Here is a 27,194-nt window from a genome sequence, read left to right as displayed (position 1 = left end):
GTTAGTTTCTCCTGAGTCCTTTCTTTTTGGCTTGTAGATGGCCATTTTCTCCCTGTGTCCTCACCTGTTCTTCCCTCTGTGTGTGTTTGTGTCCTAATCTCCTCCTCAAGGACACCAGTCAGATTGGATTAGGGCTGCCCTAATGACCTCATTTTACCTTGATCACCTCTGTAAAGACCCTATCTCCAAATACAGTCATATTCTGAGAAACCAGGGTTAGGATGTCAACATATAAATTTGCTAAGGACACAGTTCAGCCCGTAACAGGCGCAGAAGAGGGTAGGAAACATCCTGGCTTTTTTATGAGGACTTCATGTATTTGTCTGCAAATTATTTGCTGCGTAACAAACCACCTCAAACTTAGTGGCTTAAAACAACCACCATTGGTGGGTTGGGCACCTGGCTAGTGCTCGGCCGGTGGTTCTTTGGGTTGTCTCACTTACATGGCTGCAGCCTGTCTGCAGACCCACCAGCACCGGGTGGTCTTGGGTGGGCTCACTCACCTGTTGGTGGTTGGCAGGTTGCGTGATCCCCTGTCCCCTTGGCACTTTGCAGAAATAACAGGCTCAGATAGGAGGTAACATCCTTTGGTAGTGGGGCTCTGAAATCAGATGGAAAGGATGGGGATACAGGCTCAGCTCAGCATTTACTGGCCAGGACCTTGGACTCCTTTCCGGGCCTCTGTCGGTCCTGCTCTTGACTCTGTGCCCATTGCCTGGCACAGGGTCTGGATCACAGGAGTCGCTTAGTGAATGTTTGGGAGGGGGAGCTCGGGTGGGAGGTGGCTGGGGAATTCTTCAAGGTGCTGTGTAGATAAGTGAGGAGTAGTGTTTCCATGCTCTGTGTATGTGCCGGACGAGTGGGAGGTGCCTCGAGAGAAGATCACGCTCCTGCGCGAACTGGGGCAGGGCTCCTTCGGCATGGTGTACGAGGGCAACGCCAGGGACATTGTCAAGGGTGAGGCGGAGACCCGCGTGGCGGTGAAGACGGTCAACGAGTCGGCCAGCCTGCGAGAAAGGATCGAGTTTCTCAACGAGGCCTCTGTCATGAAGGGCTTCACCTGCCACCATGTGGTGAGTCCCGTGTTGGCTCTGGGAGCAAAGTCTTCCTTTAATATCCGTCCTTCCTCCTACTGCATAGAGCAGTGAGGATGCTGGGTGTGGACCTCCTGCCCAGCCCTGACTCTGCTGAGCATCCTAAAGGAGGTCCTTCCCTTCTCCTTTCTCTGATTCCATCCTCTCCCACCTCACGCAGACAGCGACCCTTTCATTGTCCCATTGCTTTCCAGAATAGTCCATCTCTTCCCTCTTCCTGGCTCCTTTGTAGCCTTTACACCCTGTGGTCCACCCCATCCCTGCTCCCCCAAGTCAGCACAGACTCTCCCTGCCTTTCTGCTCCCACCATGGTCCCTTAGTTTCTCCTTGAGCCTGTGTTCTTTCTTCCTTGCCCCACGCATATTCACGAAACACCTGCTCTGTACTGAGCTCTGTTCTCCTCTCTGGGATGCAGCAGATGTCTGCCCTCGTGGAGCTCCCAGTCACGCAGGTGGAGACAGAATCTAAACCCAGTAGGTTAATGATGTCTTCCACACCGAGATGATGCTATGGCCACAGGGGAGAGGAGGGCAGAGTTGGGGAATTGGGAATGCAGAAGTGGCGAAGGTGTATTTGAGCAAAGACCTCAGGATGCAGGGATGGGGGTGAGGGAGCAGAGGGAACAGCTAATGCAAAGGCCTGGAAGCATGCTCAGAGATACAAGGGTTTGCCTTGGCATGTTGCTGTGTGCGGGCAGGTCTGTCTGCTCCACCCCCCCACCCCCACCAGGCTGTGAGTCTTGAATTCTCCCTCCTTCCCTCATGCCCCCACCCCAACTCCCCCATCCAACACGATGTTGACCTTGGTGTTTCAGCCGGACAGACCAGGGCTTTCCACAGTCCACCTAGGAGCAGGGCGCTGTGTGTGATGTAGGTACCAGACAGGGAAAGCCAGGTGAGTGGACATCTTCCTAGACCCTCATCCAAGAACCGCCCCCCAACCCCATGCTTGTTCTGCAGGTCCGCCTCCTGGGAGTGGTATCCAAAGGCCAGCCGACGCTGGTGGTGATGGAGTTGATGGCTCATGGAGACTTGAAGAGCTACCTCCGTTCCCTGCGGCCTGAGGCTGAGGTGAGCTGCCTCCAGGTACCCTGCGGGGCGCCTGCTCCCGGGCCTCGGGCACCCGTGTCGCTGAACTCGACCCCATGTTTCGACTTTAGAATAACCCCGGCCGCCCTCCCCCGACCCTGCAAGAGATGATTCAGATGGCGGCAGAGATCGCGGATGGGATGGCGTACCTGAACGCCAAGAAGTTTGTACACCGGGACCTCGCAGCTCGAAACTGCATGGTCGCCCACGATTTTACCGTCAAAATTGGAGGTGTGTCTGGCTCTCTGCTTTGAAATGTATGGCCCAGGCCTTCTGATTTCAGGAGGAGTTGTCTATAGCAAGTGCTTCAATCTTTTCTAATATTGGGAAGGGGCAGGTTTGGGATGGGGGCCTGGTCTTCCGCTGTAATTTAATTACATTTGTTCATTAATTCACTCACTCACTTCAAGTAGTATTTGTGCCAGCTGCTGTGGGAGGTGTTACGGGGGAAGGTTGAATGAGTCACCGTGATTTTCCTGCCCTTGTGCAGCTTGCAATTTTTATCTGCACCATTCGGCACAGCAGCTACTGGCCACTGTGTTTAATTTGAATTCAGTGATAAAATAAATTCAGTAAAATAAAATAAAATAAAATAAAATTCAGTAAAATAAAATAAAATAAAATAAATTCAGTAAAATAAAATTAATTCAAAAAAATAAAATATTCAGTCCATAAGTCGAACTGGGAACTTTGAACAATATTGGACAGTGTGGATGTAGACCACGTTCATCATCACAGAAAGTTCTACTGGGCAAGGCTGTTCTAGATGAACAATAAAATAGTTGACACATAAATAAGATGATGGAGACTGGGAAGAGTGCTGAAGAAAGAGTTCCGTTCCATGATGGGAGGGAAAGCCCAATCTCTCTGTAAGGAGGCAACATTTTAACCAAGACGTGCTGGGTTAGAAGTTGACCTGAGAGATGGCGTCCCAGGGGGAGTTACAGCACGTGCAGAGGCCGTGAGGTTGGAAGGATGACTGATGGGGTGTGAACGAGGTGAACCTGTAGAGCAGCGTGAGATGTGAGGTTGAGGAGAGAGGCGGGAGCCAGACTGGCAAGGGCCTTGCTGGTCCTGGTAAGTTATCTAGATGTCATCCTGCCTAGCCAGTGCGAAGCAGGAAGTGGCATAATTCTATTTAGGGTCCCAAGACACCTTATCCTACATTAGCAAGGGAAGCAGGAAGTGACGTGATCCTATTTGTGTAGCTTCTCTTGGGCAGTAGGCTGTCAGGGTTAAGACTGAGGCAGGGTCCTGCAGGTGAGAGATGGTGGCAGGTCTGGGTGGGTCCAGGGCTATGGAGAAGAACAGACTAGAGGGGGATGTGGAGGGCAAGGGGGCAGGACTCGCCACTGTCTTGTCTACCACTGTCTTGTCTGAGGAAAGGGGGGTGGCCAAGGCAGGACCCAGCCCTGGGTTTCTGGCTTGGCAGCTGGGTGGGTGGTGGGGCCAGATCCAAGGGGGAAGAGTTGGTTGGCTGCAGAGTGTGAGAAGTTCAGTTTGGGATGCCTGTGAGGTCATGGGTGGGAAGGAAGTGTTGCTGAGGGTGAGATTCCCAAGACGTAGGTCAGAATGTCGCTTCTTTTCTATTGGTGGTCCTTTGCCCCTAAATGGTGGCCCATCCTCCCCCTACACATCCCCATGAGTACCCTCAGAATCCATTCTCACTGGATGTGGCTGCTATCCAGGTGAGCACACACCTGGGGCAGGTGAGCTCATCTGAGAGCTTTACCAAGGGTGGGGCAGTAAAGATGGCAGACAGCTGGGCCACAGGCTGAAGGCTAAGAGCATGTGAACTGTTTGTTGTCAGACTTTGGAATGACCAGAGACATCTACGAAACGGATTACTACAGGAAAGGGGGCAAGGGTCTGCTCCCCGTGCGGTGGATGGCACCCGAATCCCTGAAGGACGGGGTCTTTACCACTTCTTCAGACATGTGGTGAGTCATGTGTGGGTTGGCGGGCAGAACGCTGCGCTTGAATTCCAGGTTGCTCTGCTAGCATGACCAGCGTCAGAGGGGTCGCTTAAAAACTGCCTTCCTCGTGCCTTCTCCATCTAGAAAAGGAAGGGATGGCATGTCTGGAGACCCGGCACAGCTACTGTTGCATTCCAGTGCAGACTAATCTTATAGGCATTTCTGAACTGCAGCATGAATTATCTAGTGCACTGGCCAACCAGGTTCTAGTAAACCAAGAAGATGTGTGTGTGTGTGTTCTGTGTATTTTAATAGCTTCTTTTTTACTATTCCCAACTGTCACTGGCAGGTCCTTTGGCGTGGTCCTTTGGGAAATCACCAGCTTGGCAGAACAGCCTTACCAAGGTCTATCAAATGAGCAGGTGTTGAAATTTGTCATGGATGGAGGGTATCTGGATCAACCCGACAATTGTCCAGAGAGAGTGTAAGTGTAGAAATGGGGTGCAGTGTGTGGCGTGCTCATTCTAAAGTCTTTGCCCTTTCACACGGATACTCATGTTTGCATATCGTCTGTCTACGTATGTTTGTGTTTGCAAATTTTATCTTTGCATGCACACTTGTGTTGGCATGTCGTGCCTACATACGTGCTTGTGTCTGTGTATCATATCTTTACATGTATACTTTATTGCATTTCATATCTTTGGAAGATTGTACAGGAAACTGCACAGCAGTGGTTGCTTTGGGAAGGAAACTGGGGAGCTGGGGTGGGGACTTACATTTAACTATTCTTTATACGCTTAACATTTTGTCAGGAAAATAATATAGTGTTGTATGTCAATCACACGTCATTGAAAGTGGAAAAAGAAACCATTAAGTGTAAACTCTAAAAAAAAAAAATTCAGGGGTATGTATGACATCCCCTCCCAATAGCTGTCTTAAATTTTTGTTATAGGAACGTGTGGACAACATGCACACCACATGCACATCATTAAACACTTGCAAAATTGTCCGGCTTCATAATAGTCCAATAAATATAAAGTAAAATAAAGGAAATCACTATCTTCCTAAATTAGTAATAGAAGGGAGGGAGGGAGGAAGGACGGATGGACGGAAGGGAGGAAGGAAGGAAAGAAAGAAGGGAGAGTTTCAATATTCATTGCTATCAATGGTATGGCTAGATAATCATTCTTACCACCCTGATGTCATAGCTACTCACAGCAGCGTTTTTTTAAAAAAAAGAAAAAAAGAAAAATGATGTAAACATCCAGCAATATGAAAATTGCCAAGTAAATTGATAAAATAATACAGTATAGCAATTGACGTTTCAGATGATGCTTATGAAATATTGTATAACTCAGTGGATTAGCTTATGTTAAAATATTAAGTGTAGTAAGTGTGTATAAATTAACATTTCCAAATGTATCCAGATAGGAAAGACAAGAGGTTATATGTGAAGGAGAGTTGTGGGTGAGCTATATTTTTTCTATATTTTGGGGTGTTTTCTAGCAGCTGGGTGTCATCCCAGGACCAAGGGAAGTTAAGTGTAGACCCTAGGATGGGGGCCGGCAAACTTTTTCTCTGAAGGGCCACAGTATAAATATTGTTAGCTTTGTGGGCTGGGTGGCTCTCTGCCTTGTAGCTGGAAGCAGCTGTGGTCAATGCAGAATTGAATGGCTATATGCCAATAAAACTTTATTTACAAAAACACTCAGGGAGGCTGATTTGGTCCAGGGCTGAAGTTTGCCAACCCCTGCCCTAGGAGAAGTTACAGTGAGGAAAGGAGGAGGTAAAATGGAAATCCAAAGCCTTTGGGGCCTGTCCTGGGTAAAATCATAGTCACCTCCCCCTGCCCCCCTCCAGAGAGTGGGGGCTGGGCCTGCGGCACAGCCACTCAGAACTGGCCTTCTAGGATCAATCTGCCCAGTTGCCCTCATCAGGTGCAGGGATGTAAATATAAAGCAATGAACCGACAGAAAAGAGACCCACAGACTTAGGAGACAAACTTATGGTTACCAAAGAGGAAAGGCGGAGGAGGAATAAATTAGGAGATTGAGATTAACAGATACACACTACTGAATATAAAATAGGTAAACAACAAGGACCTGCTGTATAGCACAGGGAACTATAGTCAATATTTTGTAGTAATCTATAAAGGAAAATAATCTGAAAAAAAATATTCTTTTACATATAAAAGTATATATATAAATATTTAAATATATATTTAAATATATAAAGTATATATATACTTTTATATATAAAAGAATGTTTTTTCAGATTTTATATATATATTATATATATCCTATAACTGAATCACTTTGCTGTACATCTGAAACTAACACAACATTGTAAATCAGCTATATTCCAATCTTTTAGAAAATGATGGGGACTTCCCTGACGGTCCAGTTGTTAGGATTCAACACTTCCACTACAGGGGGCATGGATTTGATTCCTGGTTGGGGAACAAAGATCCCACAAGCCGGACGGTGCGGCCAGAAACATAAAAATATAAATAAATCAATAAAAAATACAAAAAAAAAATGAAAAGAAAAAGAAAAGATGAACCGTGGTCTTCACCACGTGGCAACATCAGGGGAGGCCCCTCTGGATCTGGTTGGGGGATGAGACAGCCCCTTGACTCTCTTTAAAACCATCTTTTTGGTGCTCGCAGAATTGCTATTTCGGCTTGACTGTCACCCTTCGAGGTCGGCACTTGTTCCCGTGGGTGTGGGCCACAGGTGCGGGGTGGGGAGGGGGCCGTTTGGCGGGACCCCCGGCCTTACCCTCCACATGCCCCTCTGTCCCGCAGCACCGACCTGATGCGCATGTGTTGGCAGTTCAACCCCAAGATGCGGCCGACCTTCCTCGAGATCGTGGACCTGCTCAAGGACGACCTGCACCCCAGCTTTCCCGAAGTTTCCTTCTTCCACAGCGAGGAGAACAAGGCGCCCGAGAGCGAGGAGCTGGAGATGGAATTTGAGGACATGGAGAGTGTCCCCCTGGACCGGTCCTCACACGCGCAGAGGGAGGAGGCCGGGGGCCGGGATGGAGGGTCCTCGCTGGGGCTAAAGAGAAACTATGAGGAACACATCCCCTACACCCACATGAATGGGGGCAAGAAAAACGGACGGATTCTGACTCTGCCCCGGTCGAATCCTTCCTAACGGCCCCTGCTCGGGGGAAGGGTTCCTGTCTTCACTTTCCTCTGGTTTGAAGGCCTCCAGAAAACTCAGGATTTTCACACGACTTTGCCACAGTGTCAAACGGAGCTCAGAGATCATGACTACCCACTTCTGTTCCTCTTCTGACTTAAAACACATTGATTTGATTGCCAATTTGACTAGTCATCTGAGAACTTAACTGTGAACCTAAGGCCGGAAAGGGGTTTCCACGGCTGCTGTCCTTTTTGGGCCACCGAGGTTTCAAGCTCGGATGTTACTTTTTTTTTTCCCCCTAGTAGATTGAAAGAAAGCACCTGTTTTTACAAAGTTGTGATTTTTTTTCTTTTTTTTCTTTTCTTTTCTTTTCTTCTTTTTTTCTTTTTTGCTGGTGTCTGAGCTACAGTGTAAAACATAAATGTTGTTTGCGGAACAAAAGTGAGAAAGCAAGCACGCGAGCGGGAAAGAAACCCTGTTCTAGTAGAATTCCAAGCTTTACAGAGTGGGCTTCAGGAAAGTTTTTTTCATCCAGGCTGAAGGACATTTTTTTTTTTTTTCCTTCACAGAATCTGTTCCTCAAATCGACCAATAGCTGCTGCTTTTGTACCTTGGATATGGGTCTGCAGTCCCGGCGTGTGGCTCATGTGTGTACTTGTGTGTGTGCGCGTGTGTGTGTGCAAATCATGCGTGCTGACTGGATGCTTTGGGGATCAGCTCATGAAGGTTCTGCTCTTCCGGAGCGTGTGAGCCCCTGATCCCCTTTCCTCCTTCCTTCCCATCTGCTGGGAGACTGTGCCCTCAACAGACTCTTCTGCTGTCCCAACTTTAGCCTCAGGAGCCTTCTTTCCCTTAACTTTGGTGAAAAAATGTTGTCTGGGAGCCATGGGAGTTGTTTGGAGTGATAATGGATCTTTTCAAGACCAAACAAAGTCAGGACATAAAAAAGAAAAAAAAAAAAAAAAAAAAGGTAAAAGAGAAAAAAAAAAAAAAAAGAACTGAGATGATGAAGAGCTTTGAGAATATATTTGTAACATATTTAATTTTTTAAAAATATCTCCAGCATCAGTCTCATAAGTTATTGACCATTTCCCGGGGTGGGGGTAGGGCATGCGGGTTTGTCTGCCTGTGTTTGGGGAGGGAGGTCCAGGCACCAGCGGCCTCTTTGCTTGGTCTCCAAGGCATCCATCTTTCTGGGACTGAAGCCACGTTAGCTGCTCACCCTTCTGGACGTCGTGATGAGACCACGCTGAGCATGTGGGCGGTGGGGTTTGATGGGTGGTTCGGCTTCTGCTCTGATAAGCTGAGCCCTGACTTCGAACACACTCGTGGCTCTTGAGTCTTCTGGTTCCCTGTGTGTACCTCTCGAGCTTCCTCAGCTGGGTGTGCCCGTCCTACAGGGACTGTGCAAACACGGCACAGTCGGATCCCAAAGTGGGACGGCAGAGGTGGACTTTGAGAACACTAGCAATATGAAGACGTGCCTGTCGGTCCCCTCCGCCCTCAGGGCACCCGACAGTCCTCAGAACTGACCTCCCAGAAGCTGCTCTGTGCCCAGTGACCTCAGCTGGGCCAGGTGTGGGGCCTGAGCTGAATTCCCAGGTACTTAGGATTTTGCAGTTCCTAAGAGAGTGAAGTCTGGAGGAGAAACCGCTAAGGACCTTCACACTACCGAGAACTTGCAAATGGGCGTGAAGCCACAGTTGCTTCCCTTTGGGGAAAGAACTACAGCTGCTCAAATAAAGAACACGGTGAACTCACCGCTTTGGCTCATCCAAATTATCACCCATGGGCTCTCCCTTGAGTGCATTTTCTCACAAGTTTTTGATTACTTCCTTCTTCTCCTCTTAAGAGCTGTGGGCTTAAGAACAGGATAGAGATGCCATGGGGACCTCCGAACCTTCTCAGTTCTTAATGGAGGACACAGGTAGACACACATCCCAGTTGCCTCTGGCTATCTTATTTATACGATTTGAGAAATAACAGCATGTCAGAATATTTCCGGGGAGCCTCAGTGATTGGGTACAAGGAGCACAGAAGTTATTTTCGCCAAATTTATTTTGTACAAAAAGGAGGGTCTGTACGTAAATTAAAAAGAAGACGAAACATGTAGAGCTAGGTATTTTGTTCTTTTCGTAGGAAATTTGTAGTGGCCATATACTACACTAGCAGCAATTTTCACATTTTTCTAATTCAGAAAGGTTTTCTTATATTAGGGGAAAATTATTTATTTTAATATATAAAAATCACTGTAAAAATCACTTTCGTAAGAAATGGAGCGCATGTAAATTTTTTTTCAAAGAAAAATAAACAGGTGAATGTGGGGTAATGATTTTTTTTTTCCCCAGCACAGTCTACCTCAGTGTATTGTTAGGATGTGGTTCAATAATGGACATCTTCGAGACTTCAGAATTCTGCCTGGATCCGATCTGAATCAGGGAAAATTCACATCAACTGATTTCGAATGCCAGGGACCAGTAAGAATTTTGAGGGAGGGAGTTGGGCTGCAGTATGGCTTTCATGTGAGCATAAATCCTTTTTCTGCCTGGTAATATTCTCCTCTGAATTTAATCATCTTTTTTTTTTTTTTTTTATCCTCCATCCATTGACACCATGGCCCTCAAGAACGAACCAAGTTTCAGGCCATCACGATGTATCCAGTCTTGAGCTACCCTACTCTGGTGAGGGAAGCTCCCCCGTTGGGGCAAAGACAGACTTTGGTACAGAGCCAGCAGCCCCCTTGTCCCATGGCATCCCTCCAGTGTGAGCACCTAGGTGCCCTGGGATCTCCATGGTTTATTTCCACTCCTTTCAGGCTGAGATGCTTTTTGGTGAGGGTGGGATTGGAACAAATCATTGTCATGGGTACCTCACACACAAACACCCAATGCAGTGTCTCTTTTTATTCTCTGAGTGGGAAGGGAGCATGTTGAGAAAAATCTCAACCCCAAACCTACCAAGATGCTGAACACTTTTTTTTTTAAGCAGCAAAACCTTGGACCCCGTGTATTTTGGTTTGGTTGACCTCAAGCTGATACTGTTTGACCTTGAGGAGCTTTGATAGCCCATGTGTACGTCTGGGCAGGGCCAGCAGGAATGCTGTCATACTCGCCAAACCTTGCTGCCCTTCCCATACCTACAGGCACCACCCCTGCAGAGTCACCTTTCTCCATTTACCCTGGAGAGTTACTGTAGAGTGCGGGGACCGCCCTTTGTAAACAGGATTTCCCTGACTTCGTTAAGCTATCTCTGCTGCTGCAGCGAAAGAGCAAGCAGGCTTGGGTCATAGCCTCCTTTTGCATCAGATAATGTTGACTCTATTACAGCAGAATTTTAGTCCTAGAAATGGATGTCCTGGAGGATTGTAGTGATGGGTTACAAAAAAAGCAACAAAGCCAGCTTTGGTTGACACTTCCTGTTGTTTGTTTTTTAAAGGCATCTCACTATCTTGAAACCCCTTTTTATTTGCGTGGCAAAATCCACACAGTCGTTTCTCCCTGGACCAGTGATGTCAAGCACACGTCTGGAAATGTTTGTATTCTGAGAGCTGTCCTGGGTGCTTTTCTGTCCTTTTAAGCTAGTAAGAAGGGAGAAATGCTGCTGGTTCTCTGGATAGATGTTGAACACAACCGAAAGAAGATGTGGGAATTGATGCAAAGGTCTGCATGGACAGCCCCGAGACCATTGAAGACTGCCTCCAACCGATGGACAGATCTTCCACTCTCTCCAACCAGAGCAGGCAGTCTGCCATGAAATGTACTTGTTGGGTTGGGAGGTGTTCATTTGCAGCCTCCATAACATTGGTCAATGGGCAGGGACACCATCAGGGCTTGGCCCGTGATTGCCATCCAAGTACCTGATCGGATGTGTTGTAGTCCCTAAAATGACAATCTTTTTTGACTTTGTGGTGGGTGGGTTTGGGGTTTGGGTGCCACTTTGACAGCACAGGCGATTCAGAAATGATGGTTTTTGTTGGGAGTGGGGAATGGGGATGTGCGGATTGTATATAAATGTTGCCCATAGAATGGTGTCCCTTCAGAAAATCTTCTGGAATATTCTTCTGAATATTGATTTACACCAGAATTGATGTTGGGAATGGAAAGAACAAAAGCATTTATTCTTTCAAAGACATGAAAGAATGCAGTGGACATTCAGAGGCTGCACCTGGAGGTGAATGTTTCCTTAGGGGTCCCCCAGAAACAGAGGGAAACAGTGGCTTTTTTCAGCTTACTGTCCTCTTCTCATACCAGTCAAGGTCCAGAAAAAGCCACCAGCCACATTTTAATTTGGATGTGGTCCCTAAAAATCCTTGTTAAAACTCAGATCAGGAATCTGGGGCTCTTGGACCCATATGAGAAGAAAGGAACAGACTCCCTTGCCCCAAAGTGTGTGAGTCCACACACACATGCAGGAATGGCTTGTTTACTCTCTACCTTGTGTACTTGGGGGGGTCCAGGCCCTGTGTGTCAGCAACAGACACCTCCCATCCGCCAGCAGCCTCGCAGGATCAAAAACGTGCCTCGGCTTATGCGGAAATCAACTCGGACACACAAAACCCACCAAGAGCTCAATTCTTGTTTTTTCAATGTTTTCCTACAAGAGCCAAGTAGCACCATGTACAGAATATGCCTTTTTTTTTTTTGAATATCGAAATTGCTCTGCATGTAAAATATGGGATAATTACCTGTTTATATGAAAATTCAGAATAAATTATCTGAGAATACTCTTGTTTCTGTGTGGTGTCCAAGCAAGGACCTGTGAACTGGGTGGTGTTATGACTACGGGGTGGGCTGTGTTAAGGGAAATCTCCTGGGTTGCTGTGGGTATCTGTTTTGAGAGGGGACAAACCCCCAGGTCCTTCATAACAGTGAAGAAGAAGGTTAAATGTTGTTACCAGCAGGCCTGATGATCCACTAATACATACCTGTACAGTGGAACCAACCCTTTAAATGTTGAACTATTTATATACCACTTTGTAAGCGACTGCTACCTCAAGGACCCCAGACTTCCCCAGGATCCAAACACTGAGTGGTTCACTACTAGAATACCAGGGGACCCCCAAGACCTTGCTCCATTGACTTAGATGCTAAATGTTTTAAATGTCATCATAGGAGCAGGGACCTACCCCCAGGGTGGGTGGCCAGTGCAGTGTTTAGTACTGTTCTGTTGCCCAAAGGAAGTCACACAGACATGCCCCAAGTCAGCATGGGGGGAGGGGAGGACTGCCCAAGGGTTTACATTTGGGGAGGGGTGGGTGGTGAACCACCTGAGAGTCAATCCTGCATCAATCGCCAACACGTCTCACTTTACCCTTCTATGATTGAGGATGATAGACCTTCATTCATATGACCATAGTGAGGATCAAATAAGGGTCAGATAAGGATGCTCCTTCCAGGGCATCCCTCCCACACCCCCATATCCCCCCAAGCTCCCCATCCTCCAAAAAACTGATGCCACTGCTAGGTGGTAGCCTGAATTGTGCCTTCCTGGGTTTATGAAATTCAATAGAAGCCTCGTGAGAAAGGGAAAATGCTTTTCTCCCTGGGAATGAATCTCAAGGATGCTTCAATCTCAGGTGAGCAGGTGGCTGAGTGGTCTCTTTGCCCAGAGGGGCCACGCAGACTCCTCAAGCTTGTGGCCAAGTGAAGGCAATGCAGCTTAGGGTCCCCGGGGCCCTGGCCCTGGCTCCGACTCCAGTGTGAGCAGCATGAATCTGTCAGTCTGTCAGATCTGTCAATCTATCTTATCTGAGACAGTTGTCACCAGCTTAGTGCACAAGCAAAAGGAAGCACATGGAAGCTTTGGTGTCTGCAAAGTTATCCATGAAAGAGGGAAATGATATTCTTAACAGGGAAGGCAGGGTTGGTGGGTGGTCTAGATTCTGTGTGAAGAGGTCCAAGTTTTCTAGCTATGCATCTTAGATTCTGCTGACCCATCCCCTGGGGGATGATTCCCTGCCCCTCCGTCCCCCATGAAGATGACTCTTCTGCCTGGCATTGGGTCCTCAAGGTGACTCACCCAGAATCTTCCACCCCAGGCACCTCTAGAAGCCCTTGTTGTAATCAGAGACTCACAGGAGGCCACCGTGGTGGATGCTGTGATGGGACACCTCTCTGGAACCCAGGTGCTCACTCTTCCAGCTACCAGGGAGGTTGTTTGCTGGGGGCTCACAACAGTCCTTTTTGCCAGAATTTCCTCAGCTTAAGGGAGCTGCTTGGTCCAAGGTTATGTCCCCTCCCTAGAGGCAGCCACATCTGACGACCAGCCAGTGGTACAAATGCCTGACCCCGTGCCTAAATGCATGTTACAGGTTCAGTTGCACCCCATCCCCCCAAAAGATATGTTTAAGTCCTAATCTCCAGTACCACAGAATGATGATCTTATTTGCAAAGCAGAAATAGAGACACAGGTATAGAGAACAGATGTATGGACACCAAGGGGGAAGGGGGTGGGGTGGGTGGGATGAAATGGGAGATTGGGATTGACATATATACACTATTGATACTATGTATAAAATAGATAACTAATGAGAACATACTGTATAGCACAGGGAACTCTACTTAATGCACTGTGGTGACCTAAATGGGAAGGAAATCCAAAAGAGAGGGGATGTGTGTATATGTAAAGCTGATTCACTTTGCTGTACAGTAGAAACTAACACAACATTGTAAAGTAACTATACTCCAATAAAAATTAATCAAAAAAAGGAATGTGACCTTATTTGGAAATTACATTGTAGTTGTAATTCATTCAGTTAAGGTGAGGTCGTCCTGGACTAGGCTGGGCCCCTAATCTGACATGACTGGGATCCTTATAAAAGGGAGAAAATTTGGACACAGACACACACACAGGGAGAACACCATGTGAAGATGAAGGCAGGAATTGGGGAGATTGGTCTTCAAGGCAAGGAATGCTAAAGATTGCTAGCAAACTGCCACAAGCTAGGAGAAAAACAAAGAACAGATTCCCCTCACAGCTCTCAGGAGGAACCAGCCCTGCAGACACCTTTATCTTGGACTTCCAGCCTCTAGAACTGTGAGAGAATAAATGTCTGTTAAGTATCCCCATCTTTGGAACTTTGTTACAGTAGCTCTGGTAAACTAGTGCAAATGGGACAACTCTGATGAATCACTGCTGTTTTAATGCTCCCCAGGGAATCAGGTAAGGTGCTGGTTGCAGCTGCTTTGAAGTTTAATTTCTCCCTTGTTCAGACCTCCCTCCCTTACTGATGTTGATCCCAAGTTATCCCAGATAAACCTCCTCTATGTAAACCTCCATCTCTGTTTATTGCTGGGTAAAAAACACCCCAATACTTAGTTACTTAAAACAAGCAACAGTGATTACATTTCACTATTCCATGAACCAGCCAAGTAGCTCTTCTGGTCCAGGCTGGCATGTGTAAACCCTTGGGTCATCTGATGGCTTGGCTGGGTGAAAGATTTGAGATGGTCTCACTCATCTGTCGGATGATGGCAGGTGAAAAGATCTCAGAGCCTTTTTCTCAGGGAACCCACTCTACCACAACCAGAGATGCTGGGTCCTCACGGAGACTTTCACTGGCAGGTTTAGGAATTGAAACAGAGAGGCACAGTGAACTCCCAAAGGTCACACAGCAATTTGCTTTGTCTCGCACTGGGCTTTTTTTGGTAAACCTACAGGTAAACCTGGCATTCAGCAGTGGGAGAGGCAAAGAGATGCCCTTGTGAAATTTCTGAGCACAGCCCCTCCCTGGATGTCCTGCAAAATACAGAATGCTGAACAGTAACCCATAGAAGAAGGGGAAGGAAGGATTCCCATGGTTAAGGGTATCACAGAGGTATGAACTTGTTCACTGTAACCAAAAGTGGGGTCCGGCTGCTCGCTGCTCAAAAGCTAATAGAGAGGCCAGGTTGGTGAAAAGGAAATTTTGCTTTATTTTGGATGCTGGCAACCTGGGGGGAGGGCAGACACCTGTCCAAAGGCTGACTCCTCCCCCACAATCAGGGGGCAAGAGCTTTTATAGACAGAGGGTGGGGCTACATGCAGAAACAGCACAGTCAACTCTTACAGTCATCTTGAAACTGGTCATCGGTGGTCTGACCAGTGTCATCTTGATTGTTTTAGGGACAGTTAATATTCAGTTCCAGGGTCAGTTTGTTTTCATTTCTTTGAGGCCAATTCTTGGAATTGTGGCAGCTTGTGTCATGGCTACCGTCTGGTCATCATGTAGTTAACTTCTTCTACCTGGTGGGGGTTTCAGTATCTATAAGACAGCTCACAGGACATGGCTCAGAATTTTATCTACAGACCCTGAGAAGGAACTAAAGGTCCTTGACCATGCTTAATGTCTAAACTATTATTATTTGGTTTCCTTTGACTGTTTTCCTTTGTTTCTGCATGTTCTCACTTCTCTGATTAAACTTATTCTTTGGCTAAAGTTTTTCCACAAACAAAAGGCAGGCTGATGACATGGGGGAGGAGGGGAAGGACCATAGGGTCCTGCTCCATTTCATCACCACCAGTCTTCAAAGTTAGAGATCTGTGAATTGCCCAGTTGTCCACTAGGAGATCATTACACCTCCCTAAGCCTCAGTTTCCTCATTTTTAAAAGGAGGTCATCATAGAACCTCCAATGTAGGGTTGTTGTGAGATTAAATTGCATAAGACTGGAAAGGCATTAAGCACATTTTTATCATTGATAAATACACACTTTCAAGCCTCAGGGAATGAGTGCCATGGTGTGTGACGTCATTACACGTACCTCCTATGGCAGAATGCTCAGGACAGCCCTGTGTCCCACAGATGGGGGACCCCAGCCTCAGAGACTGAAGGAGCATCACTGGATGTCCTTTTCTGTGTCCTGTCACATTGGGGATTACAGCTGTGACGGACACACTTTAGAGTGACCTCCCGTCAATAATTCCCACTTCTTGGTGTCCACAGTTTTGTATAATCTCCTCCCTTTGGATACAGGCAGGATAAACGGCAACTGTGGGAAACATGATGAGATGTCTCTCTCATGATTACAGTACATAGTATGAGTCCATCGTAGCGGGTTGGAGTGAGAAATTTTACTGGGGGCCTTGAAGAGGCTATGAAAAGGGACACTTGTAAGGAACTGTTGCAGTCCTAGGACCTTAGAGAGGCCTCCAACCAATAGCCAGTACAAAGCTGGTGTCATCTGTCCCCAAACCAGGAGGTAATGAACTCTCCCAACAACCTGAATGTGCCTATTCTTCCCCAGTCGAGCCTCTGTATGAGGATACAGCTGGGTGGACACCTTGACTGCAGTTTTGAGAGACATCGAGACCTAGCTCAGGGGTGCCCAGACTCCTGCCTGTCCACAGAAATTGTGTAACAGTAAATGTGTGTGTTGTTTCAGGTTGATAAATTTGTTACACAGCAATAGAAAACTAATACAGGGACTTCCCTGGTGGTCCAGTGGGTAAGACTCCAAGCTCCCAATGCAGGGGCGCCTGGGTTCGATCCGTGGTTGGGGAACTAGATCCTGTAAGCATGCTGCAACTAAGAGTCCACGTGCCCCAATGAAGATCCTGTGTGCTGCAACTAAGACCCAGCACAGCCGAAATAAGTAAGTAAATAAATAAATATTTATTTATTAAAAAAAGAGAAAACATACAAATTAGGAGTTTGGGATTAACATATACATGCTACTATGTATAAAGTAGATAACCAACAATGACCTACTGTATAGCACAGGGAACTGTACTCAGTATCTTGTAATAACCTATCATGGAAGAGAATCTAAAAAACAATATATCTATCTATCTGAATCACTTTGCTGTATACTGGAAACTAACACAACATTGTAAATCAACTATATTTCAGTGAAAATTAAAAAAAACAAAACAATTTTATCGGAAAAAAATAGAAAACTAATACAATGGCAGAATGACCTGATTCGAGCTATTGTGCAGATGAAGAGTTATTTCACGTATGGGGCAGAGATGGTCCTTGCTAACTGTTAGCTAATGTTCATCACAGCATTGATATTGTCAAGATGCTCCTGGTAGAAGGCTTTTTCTTTTTTTTTAAATATGGATCCTAGTTTTTTAAAAGAGGTATATATATATATATATATATATATATATATATATACATGTACATATGTATAAATATATATAATGTATTTATTTATTTATTTGTTGGCTGCATTGGGTCTTCGTTGCTGTGTGCAGGCTTTCTCTAGTTTCGGAGAGCGGGGGCTACTCTTCAATGCGGTGCATGGACTTATTGTGGCGGCTTCTCTTGTTGAGGAGCATAGGCTCTAGGCACATGGGCTTCAGTAATTGTGGCTCGCGGGCTCTAGAACACAGGCTCAGTAGTTGTGGTGCCAGGGCTTAGTTGCTCCACAGCATGTGGGATCTTACCAGACCAGGGATGGAACCTGTGTCCCCTGCACTGGCAGGAAGATTCTTAACCACTGTGCCACCAGGGAAATCCCTGGATCTTAGTTTTAAACTGAAGTATAACTGACATACAACATTGTGTTAGTTTCAGATGCACAACATAATGATTCAATATTTATATATACTGTGAAATTATCACCACAGTAAATTTAGTTAGCATCTGTCACCATACATAGTTACAATTTTTTTTTCTTGTGGTGAGAACTTTTAAGATTTACTCTTCGCAAATAAAATAAATAAATAAATAAATAAAAATAAAAAAGATTTACTCTTCGCAACATTCAAATATACAATAGAGCGCCATTAACTGCAGTCCCCATGCTGTACATTACATCCCATGACATTTATTTTATAGAAGTCTGTACCTTGTGACCGCCTTCACTCATTTTGTCCACCCTCACTCCCCACCACTGGCAACCACCACTCTCTTTTCTGTATCTATGAGTTTGTTGGGTTTTTGTTTGTTTGCTTGAGATCCCACGTATAAATGAGATCATTCGGTATTTGTCTTTCTCTGTCTGACTTATTTCACTCAGCATAATGCCCTCAGGGGCCATCCATGTTGTCGCATATGGCAAGATTTAGTTTTTTATTTAAGGTCTGAATAATATTCCGTTATATATGTGTGCATGTGTGTGTATCACATGTTTTTATCCGTTCATCCAGCGATGGACACTAAGGTTGTTTCCGTATCTTGGCGATTGTAAAGAAGGTTGCAAGGAGCATTGGGGTGCATGAACCGTTCTTGCTCCTTCTGCTGCTTCCCACTTCCCGGAGAGTGACCCAAAGGTGCAAGATGTTACGTGTGCAAAGTCCTAGAAACCTCTGCCTTTGGCCATCCCAGCGTAAGTCCCTTTAAAGATTCAGAAGCAAAGCTGTGGGTAGACTTGGACGGCTCCAACACCGACGTTCTGGCGCCCCCTTGTGACGCTAGCCTCGTTTGGCAGGTTATGTTTTTCTGGATATTTGTCCCTTTTGTGTAAGTTTTCCAAATTTGGGGGCTGAGGTTCGAAATAATCTCTCATCTTTTCTGTTATGTCTCATTTTCCATTTCTAACTTTTTTTGCGGTCAGTTTTTCTTCCCTAATCAGTCATGCTAGAAGTATGTCAATTTCATGACTTATTTTCAGGGTCTAACTTTTATCTCTCGTATCCTTTCTATTGTATCTTGGTTTTATTTATTTACTTATTTATTTATTTATTTACTTACTTACTTATTTACTTATTTATTATTTTATTGAAGAATAGTTGATTTAAAATGTGTTAGTTTCAGGTGTACAGCAAAGTAATTCAGCTACACACACACACACATATTCAATTATACACACATTTATATTCTTTTTCAGATTGTTCTCCCATATAGACTATTAGATGATATTGAGTATAGTTCCCTGTGCTATACAATAGGACCTTGTTGTCTATCTGTTTTATATACAGTAGTGTGTATATGTTTCTCCCAAACTCCTAATTTATCCCTCCCTGTATCTTTGTTTTAAATTTTGTTACTTTGTGGTCTGTATTATTGCCCTCATTCTACATGTTTATTGTGTCATTCTATTTACAATTTCTTGAGCTGCACGTTGGTCTCATTTGGTTTCAGCTTTATTTTTTTTCTTTTCAATTGTAGGCATCTCAGGTTGTACATTTCTGACTATGAAAACAGAAATAAGAACGTTATACATACTATGTTAGAAGTTATCTGTGCTGGGAGAAAAATACAGGGAAAGTGGTTAGGGAGTGTATTAGTTTGCTAAGGCTCCCATAACAAAATACCACTGCCTGGGTGGTTTAAGCCACAGAAATCTCTTTCCTCACAGTTGTGGTGGCTGGAGGTCCCATATCCAGATGCTGGCTGATTCACTTCCTGGGGAGGGCTCTCTTCCTGGCTTGCAGATGGTTATCTTTTTGTTGCATCCTCAAATGGCCTTTCCTCGGTGGCACTCAGTGAGAAAGAGGGGGGAGATATCTGGTGCCTCCTCTGATAAGGGAACAAATCTTACTGGATTTGGGCCCCGCTGACCTCATTTAACCTTAATTACTTCCTTAGAGGTGCCATCTCCAAATACAGCTATCCTGGGGGTTAGGGCTTCAAAATATGAATTCTGGGGGGGACACAAACATTCAGTCCGTTGCAGGGAGGGCTGAGAGTTTGCCATTTTAAATAAGACTATCACAGGGACTTCCCTGGTGGCACAGTGGTTAAGTCTGTGCTCCTAATGCAGGGGGCCCAGGTTCAATCCCTGGTTAGGGAACTAGATCCCACATGCATGCTGCAACTAAGAGTTCTCATGCCACAAGTGAGGAGCCCAGGTGTTGCAACTAAGGAACCAGCCTGCTGCAATTAAGACCTGGCACAACCAAAATAAATAAATAAGACAATCACAGAAACAGTGACTGTTGAACAAGTGATCACGATTTTCACAAATGTTCTGGCTATCATGTATGTGATGTTTAAGAGATTTCCTGGACTTTCTTGGTGGTGCAATGCTTAAGAATCCACCTGCCGATGCAGGGGACACGGGTTTGATCCATGGTCTGGGAAGATCTCACATACCGAAGAACAACTAAGCCTATGCACCACAATTACTGAGCCCATGTGCTGCAACTACTGAAGCCCGCCTTCCTAGAGCCCATGCTCTGCAACAAGAGAAGCCACTGCACTGAGAAGCCTGCACACTGCAATGAAGAGTAGCCCTTGATCACCACAACTAGAGAAAGCCTGTGTGCAGCAACAAAGACCCAATGCAGCCAAAAGAAAGGGAGAGAGAGAGAGAGAGAGAGAGAGAGATTTCCCTTTTTCAGAGGGAATCATTTTGTAGTTGGATTACAGAAGATCAATTTATGGTTCTTAATGGGAAGATGAAAGAAATCAAGTGCTAATTGACTTAAAAGTCTAAGTGGTGATGGTGTGTTTCAGAGGATGGACTTATATTAGTCATCAGCGGAATTATTTTAGCAAGAGCTTGAAGCCACAGAGAGATGAAAAGATAATTCTGCTGGCCAGCACCAACAGTTCACTGCAATCTTTAACTGTTTTTACTCTGTTATCTGGGCTGTGAACAAAGAAATGAGCCTGAAATGTAGATGCTGCTCACACATTGTAACCAGGCTGGTTGACACCATGCTAGGATCCCAGTTTCTTTTTAGTCACCCCGTGTCCATGGGAACCACCTGCTACCAAAATGAATGTGAAGTCACATCTCTCATACTGATAACTACAGAGTTCTTGCTTTTACTTTGTTGCTGGTCTGTAAAAGTCACAACCAGTATTCTGGTGCACAGAGCAATGAAGGGGGTGGGACTCTTATTTGGCATTTTGCAGCTCTGGGTTTGGGTCCTCTGGTTAGTGGACACATATATTGAAAGAGAAAGAAACTCCTCTCTGGGCTAGTTAACCAATGTGTACCTACAATCAGTATCTGTAGATTATAAAACAAAGTACAGCCTCACTGGTTGCTACCCTTGGTTCTAGAAACACTTTGGTTTGTGGGTTTGGAGTGGTGAAACACTGCCATCTTCAGGGCGTATTTTAGAATTAAAAAGAAGGATGCTCTACAGGTGTTTTTGTTTTTAGCCTTTGGAAAAATGGATCAAAGTAGCAGAAAATCCTAATTCAAATGGGCTACAGAGATTACAAAATCATGATGTTGAGGATCTTTTCAGATGTTTTTCTTCTCTTCTGTTTCTCTCTCTCTCTGCTTCTCTCTGTCTCTGTCTCTCTGTCTCTCTCTATCACTCTCTCTTTAATAGCAGAATGCTTAAGAGTACTGATTCTGGAGTGAGACTCTCAGATTTTTAATCCCTTAGGGCCTGTGTGACCTTGGGCAAGTCACTTAATCTCTCTGTGCCTTCCTGTCTCGGTTTCCTCATCTGAAAAATAGCATCATAACTCAGGTTCTCTGAAAAGCAGACACCAAAACAGAATCAAATGTGTGGATAAAGGGGAGGAGCTTTCAGTGCAGTTCTGGGAAAGTCTTTGCAAGGCTGATGGGGTGCCCCAGGGCAAAGATTGCCCATTGGAGGGGTCCTACATTGGGCAGAAATGACCTGGCTCTGGTCCTCCCATCCATCAGGCTCAGGCATTGGTTGGGAGCAGCCCAGGGACAGTGTGGCTTTGGCCTGAACCCTGCAGCAGGTCTGAAGATGCAGCAGCTAGAGGTGGTCAGTTTATTGTATCCCCACGACAGGTTCTCAAGAAGGGAGATCTGAGCAGCACATGACAGCTGAAAACAGGGGTAATGATATCTTCTTTACAGGGATGCTGAGAAGCTTAAATTAGTTAATACCTGAAAGCGCTTAGCACAGTGCCTGGCGATTGAAGTATGCGTTTATATGCTTTTCTATCACACTGGGGAAGTAGTGTAAATTCCTATTTTATTCACTGTTTGTTTATCAGGAAGGGAGTTTGGATTTGGATCAAACGCTGGCTTTTGTTTTTCCCTTCCCAGGACCACTTTCTATGCTACTTCACCATGTTCTCTGCCCACCAAAGCCTGACCCATGTGGGCTGCAACAGGCATCCTTGCCCTCTGGCTTCAGTGGGTTCTGACAATGACCTTGCTCCTCACCATCAGGGCGGTGGCCTGGCAGGATGGAGGATGGGAAGAGGGAGGAGAGTGAGGGCGAGGTGGTTATTCCCCGGCTCATTTCTTGTGATACTAAGTCCAATCTTGTACTGCTTGCTGCACGCCAGGCCAGTAAATCGAGAGATGCGTTGTTGGGTCAAGGAATCGTGACTTTATTCAGAAAGCCAGAAGACGGAGCAGATGGTGGTCTAGTTTCCCGAAGAAACATCTTGCCCAGGTTTGGATGCTAGTTTCTTTTATAGAGCAAAGAGCGGGAGGTGAGGAGGTAAAGTAAAACAGGTGATACGTTATTGCAAATCTCAATACTTCCTAGCTCTGGCCAGATTCCTGAGGAGATGTGTTATATTCTTCCTTTCTGCAACTGTTCACATGTGGGACTGGTCAAGAGTTTTCCTGTGAACTAAAAAAAATGTATAATATTTTAGATTAGCGCTCTTTACCTGGGAAGCAGGGTTCCCAGAGATGGGCCATTATATATATATATAGACATACCTTGTTTCATCATGCTTTGCTTTATTGTGCTTTGCAGATATTGCATTTTCCCCCACATTGAAGGTTTGTGGCAACCCTGAACCAAGCAAATCCTTTGGTGTCATTTTCCCAAGAGTATATGCTCACTTTGTGTCTCTGTATTACATTTTGGTGATTCCAGCAATATTTCAAACTTTTCCATTATTATATTTGTTCTGGTGACCTGTGATCAGTGATCTTTGATGTTACTATTGCAAAAAGATTATAACTCACTGAAGACTCAGATGGTGGTTAGCATTTTAAGCAAAAGTATTTTAAAATTAAGGTATGTACATTGTTTCTTAAGACATAATGCTATTGCACACTCAGCTGACTACAGTATGGTGTAAAAATAACTTTTACATGCACTGGGAAACCAAAAAAATTCATGTGAGTAGCTTTATTGTAGTATTTACTTTATTGCAGTGGCCTTGAACCATACCTGTGTTATCTCCAAAGTATGCTTGTATTTCAGTTTTGCACTTATGCCTAAGGCATATCCCTCACTCTTAGCACATGGTACCTATCAGACTGTGGCATTTCTAGGGTCTTAAGTTGCAACCCAGGGTTTTTTCCCAAGGTCATTCTTCTCTGGATGAGTCCACAAACCAACCTTAAGTACCAAGCATGTGTGTCCTCTGAAATTTCTCCACAACTCATCAGCTTTCAGTGGCTATTAGGTCTGTTAGGTCTCCCAGTGTCTTTACCTATCACAGTTCAGGTGTTATTCCATAACCCAAGGGAAATTTTTAGGCAGATTTTTTTTGGCTTCTACTCTGTGGCTCTTTCTTCTCCTTTAGAGGATTCTTTAGGTTGGTACCTGTGCTCTTGAGACAAAAATCCATCACTTTTTTTTTTTTAACATTTCCTTACTTTGTGGCACTTCCTTACTTATGGCCCTAGACCGGGTATCGACCACTTTTCCAGTGAGCCCTGGTCCTCACTACCTCCTAGCCCCATGCCTAACCCCCTTTAAAAAATGGTATTTAGAAGGCTTCCCTGGTGGTACAGTGGTTGAGAATCTGCCTGCCAATGTGGGGAACATGGGTTTTTTCCCTGGTCAGGGAAGATCCCACATGCTGCGGAGCAACTAAGCCCGTGAGCCACAACTATTGAGCCTGTGTGCCGCAACTACTGAAGCCCGTGTGCCTAGAGCCCATGCTCTGCAACAAGAGAAGCCACCACAATGAGAAGTCTGTGCACCACAACAAAGAGCAGTCCCTGCAATCTGCAACTGGAGAAAGCCCATGAGCAGGAACAAAGACCCAAGGCAGCCAAAACCAAATAAATAAATACATTTAAAAAATTAAAAAAAAAGAATGGTATTTAGAAACCAAGATCTGGGTGCTAGGTATTCTCATTGCTACTGGACTGTTACTTTTTCTAGGCCTTCTCTGCTGACAGAGCTTAGAAATATGTATACTATCACATGCACACACACACAAACACATCTATGTCTTTCTCTCATTTCTTTCTTCCTCTTCTGCATCAAAATCATTGTCTATTGAAAAACCACAAGTTCCTACCCATACATCTGATTCCCATCCAATACCACAGTGTTCATTCTAGCCTTCTCTTTTTCCTTGTTTGTATCATCTTTGACAGTGAGAAACTGGCTCTCATCATAAGTAAGTATAATATATTTACTTAGGAGTTGAACCCTAGTAAACACACAAAGTAATTTCAGAATTGCCAACCCATACCCTTGAGAGAAACAAATATATTAACTATAGTACAGGATTTGTGTACAGTTCTTTTTGTTTTCAGCCTTATAGCATCTGGCCAAAATACAGTTTTCCAAAGTAAATTAGTTTTCTTCTCTACCCTCTTCAGTGTTGTTATGTTATTCATTTGTAGTACAGTGAGGTTAATTTCTTACAGCCCGCATTCCATTTTGTGTTCCCTCTGTCACATGGTGGAATGATTTTTTTAATCTGTAGTAATATCCACTCTTTGTGCTGTAATGTTGTATAGGTTTAGAGAAATACATATAGATATAAAATCACCAATACAGGCATGATATAGAATAGTTCCATCAATCCTGAATTCCCTTGTGCTGCCTTTTCTAGTTATTCTCCTCTCTCACCTCTAACCTCCTGCAACCACTGTTTTGTTGTCCTTCCCTATAGCTTTGTCTTTTCCAGAATATCATATGATGGAATCATACACCATAGGACTTTTTGTCTCTCACTTAGAAAAATGAGTTTGCTTCAAAGTGAGGTATATCTGGGACAATATTAAAGGCAAAAACATTCACATTATAGGGGTCCCAGAAGGAGAAGAGAGAGAGAAAAGACTTGAAAAAATATTTAAAGAGATTATAGTCAAAAACTTCCCTAACATGGGAAAGGAAATAGCCACCCAAGTTCAGGAAGCACAGAGTCCCAGGCAGGATAAACCCAAAGAGAAACATGCCAAGACACATAGTAGTCAAACTGACAAAATTGACAAAGAAAAATCATTAACAGCAACAAGGGAAAAATGACAAGTAACATAGAAGGGAATCCCCATAAGGTTAACAGCTGATTTCTCAGCAGAAACTCTGCAAGCCAGAAGGGAGTGGCACAATATATTTAAAGTGATGAAAGGGAAGAACCTACAACCAAGAATACTCTACCCAGCAAGGATCTCATTCAGATTCAGTGGAGAAATCAAAAGCTTTACAGATGAACAAAAGCTAAGAGAATTCAGCACCACCAAACCAGCCCTACAACAAATGCTAAAGGAACTTCTCTAGGCAGGAAACATAAGAGAAGAAAAGGACCTACAAAAAACAAAAACAAAACAATTAAGAAAATGGTAATAGGAACATACATATTGATAATTATCTTAATGTGAATGGACTAAATGCACCACCAAAAGACACAGACTGGCGGCATGGATACAAAACAAGATCTGTATATATGCTGTCTACAAGAGACCCACTTCAGACCTAGGGACACATACAGACTGAAAGTGAGGGGATGGAAAAAGATATTCCATGCAAATGGAAATCAAAAGAAAGCTGGAGTAGCAATACTCATATCAGATAAAATAGACTTTAAAATAATGTTACAAGAGACAAGGAAGGACACTAAATAATGATCAAGGGATCAATCCAGGAAGAAGATATAACAATTATAAATATATGCACCCAGTATAGGAGCACCTCAATACGTAAGGCAAATGCTAACAGCTATAAAAGAGGAAATGGACATTAACACAATAATAGTGGAGGACTTTAACACCTCACTTACACCAATGGGCAGGTCATCCAGACAGAAAATTAATAAGGAAACACAAACTTTAAATGACAGAATATACCAGATAGCTTTAATTAATATTTATAGGACATTCCATCCGAAAACAGCATATTACACTTTCTTCTCAAGTGCACACGGAACATTCTCCAGGATAGATCACATCTTGGGTCACAAATCAAGCCTCAGTAAATTTAAGAAAACTGAAATCATATCAAGCATCTTTTCCAACCACAATGCTACGAGATTGGAAATAAAGTGAAAAAACCATAAAAGACACAAACACATGGAGGCTAAACAATACACTACTAAATAACCAAGAAATCACTGAAGAAATCAAAGAGGAAATAAAAAAATACCTAAAGACAAATGACAATGAAAAACCAATGATCCAAAACCTATGGGATGCAGAAAAAGCTGTTCTAAGAGGGAAGTTTATAGCAACACAATCCCACCTCAAGAAACAAGAAAAATCCCAAATAAACAATCTAACCTTTCATGTAAGGGAACTAGAGAAATAAGAAAAGGCAAAATGCAAAGTTAGTAGAAGGAAAGAAATCATAAAGATCAGAGCATAAATAAATGAAATAGAAACAAAGAAAACAATAGCAAAAATCAATAAAACTAAAAGCTGGTTCTTTGAGAAGATAAATAAAATTGATAAACCTCTAGCAAGACTCATCAAGAAAAAGAAGGAGAGGATTCAAATCAATAAAATTAGAAATGAAACAGGAGAAATTACAATGGACACCACAGAAATAAAAAGCACCATAAGAGACTATTACAAGCAACTATATGCCAATAAAATGGACAACTGGGGTGAAATGGACAGATTCTTAGAAAGGTATAACCTTCCAAGACTGAATCAGGAAGAAATAGAAAATATGAGCAGATGGATCACAAGTAAAGAAATTGAAACTGTCATTAAAAATCTTCAAATAAACTAAAGTCCAGGACCAGACGGATTCACAGGTGAATTTTATCAAACATTTAGAGAAGAGCTAATACCCATCCTTCTCAAACTCTTCCAAAAAATTTCAGAGGAAGGAACACTCCCAAACTCATTTTATGAGGCCACCATCATGCTGATACCAAAACCAGACAAAGATACTACAAAAAAAAGAAAATGACAGACCAATATCACTGATGCAGAAATCCTCAAAAAATACTAGCAAACAGAACCCAATAACACATTAAAAG

At 44.2% G+C, this 27,194-nt stretch overlaps 1 protein-coding gene across 5 annotated transcripts in view; it reads left to right on the top strand.

The window, feature by feature from the left end:
• The window catches only part of INSR (insulin receptor), a 138,072-nt gene extending 126,109 nt beyond the window's left edge, over positions 1–11,963 (top strand). For 4 of the 5 annotated variants that reach the window (XM_057708134.1, XM_057708132.1, XM_057708133.1 and 1 more), the window contains 6 exons: positions 829–1,073; positions 2,054–2,164; positions 2,254–2,413; positions 3,993–4,122; positions 4,448–4,582; positions 6,905–11,963. In XM_057708134.1, coding sequence (XP_057564117.1) covers positions 829–1,073; positions 2,054–2,164; positions 2,254–2,413; positions 3,993–4,122; positions 4,448–4,582; positions 6,905–7,259 — 1,136 coding nt within the window. In that variant the 3' untranslated portion in view covers positions 7,260–11,963. The remainder of the gene's footprint in view (positions 1–828; positions 1,074–2,053; positions 2,165–2,253; positions 2,414–3,992; positions 4,123–4,447; positions 4,583–6,904) is intronic. The other variant, XR_009049127.1, reaches the window with a different exon arrangement.
• Positions 11,964–27,194: the final 15,231 nt, after the last annotated feature.

The sequence above is a fragment of the Hippopotamus amphibius genome, chromosome 15 (genome assembly GCF_030028045.1).
Source record: "Hippopotamus amphibius kiboko isolate mHipAmp2 chromosome 15, mHipAmp2.hap2, whole genome shotgun sequence".
In the NCBI taxonomy this organism is placed as follows: Eukaryota; Metazoa; Chordata; class Mammalia; order Artiodactyla; family Hippopotamidae; genus Hippopotamus; species Hippopotamus amphibius.
This window is presented reverse-complemented; position numbering and strand designations above follow the sequence as displayed.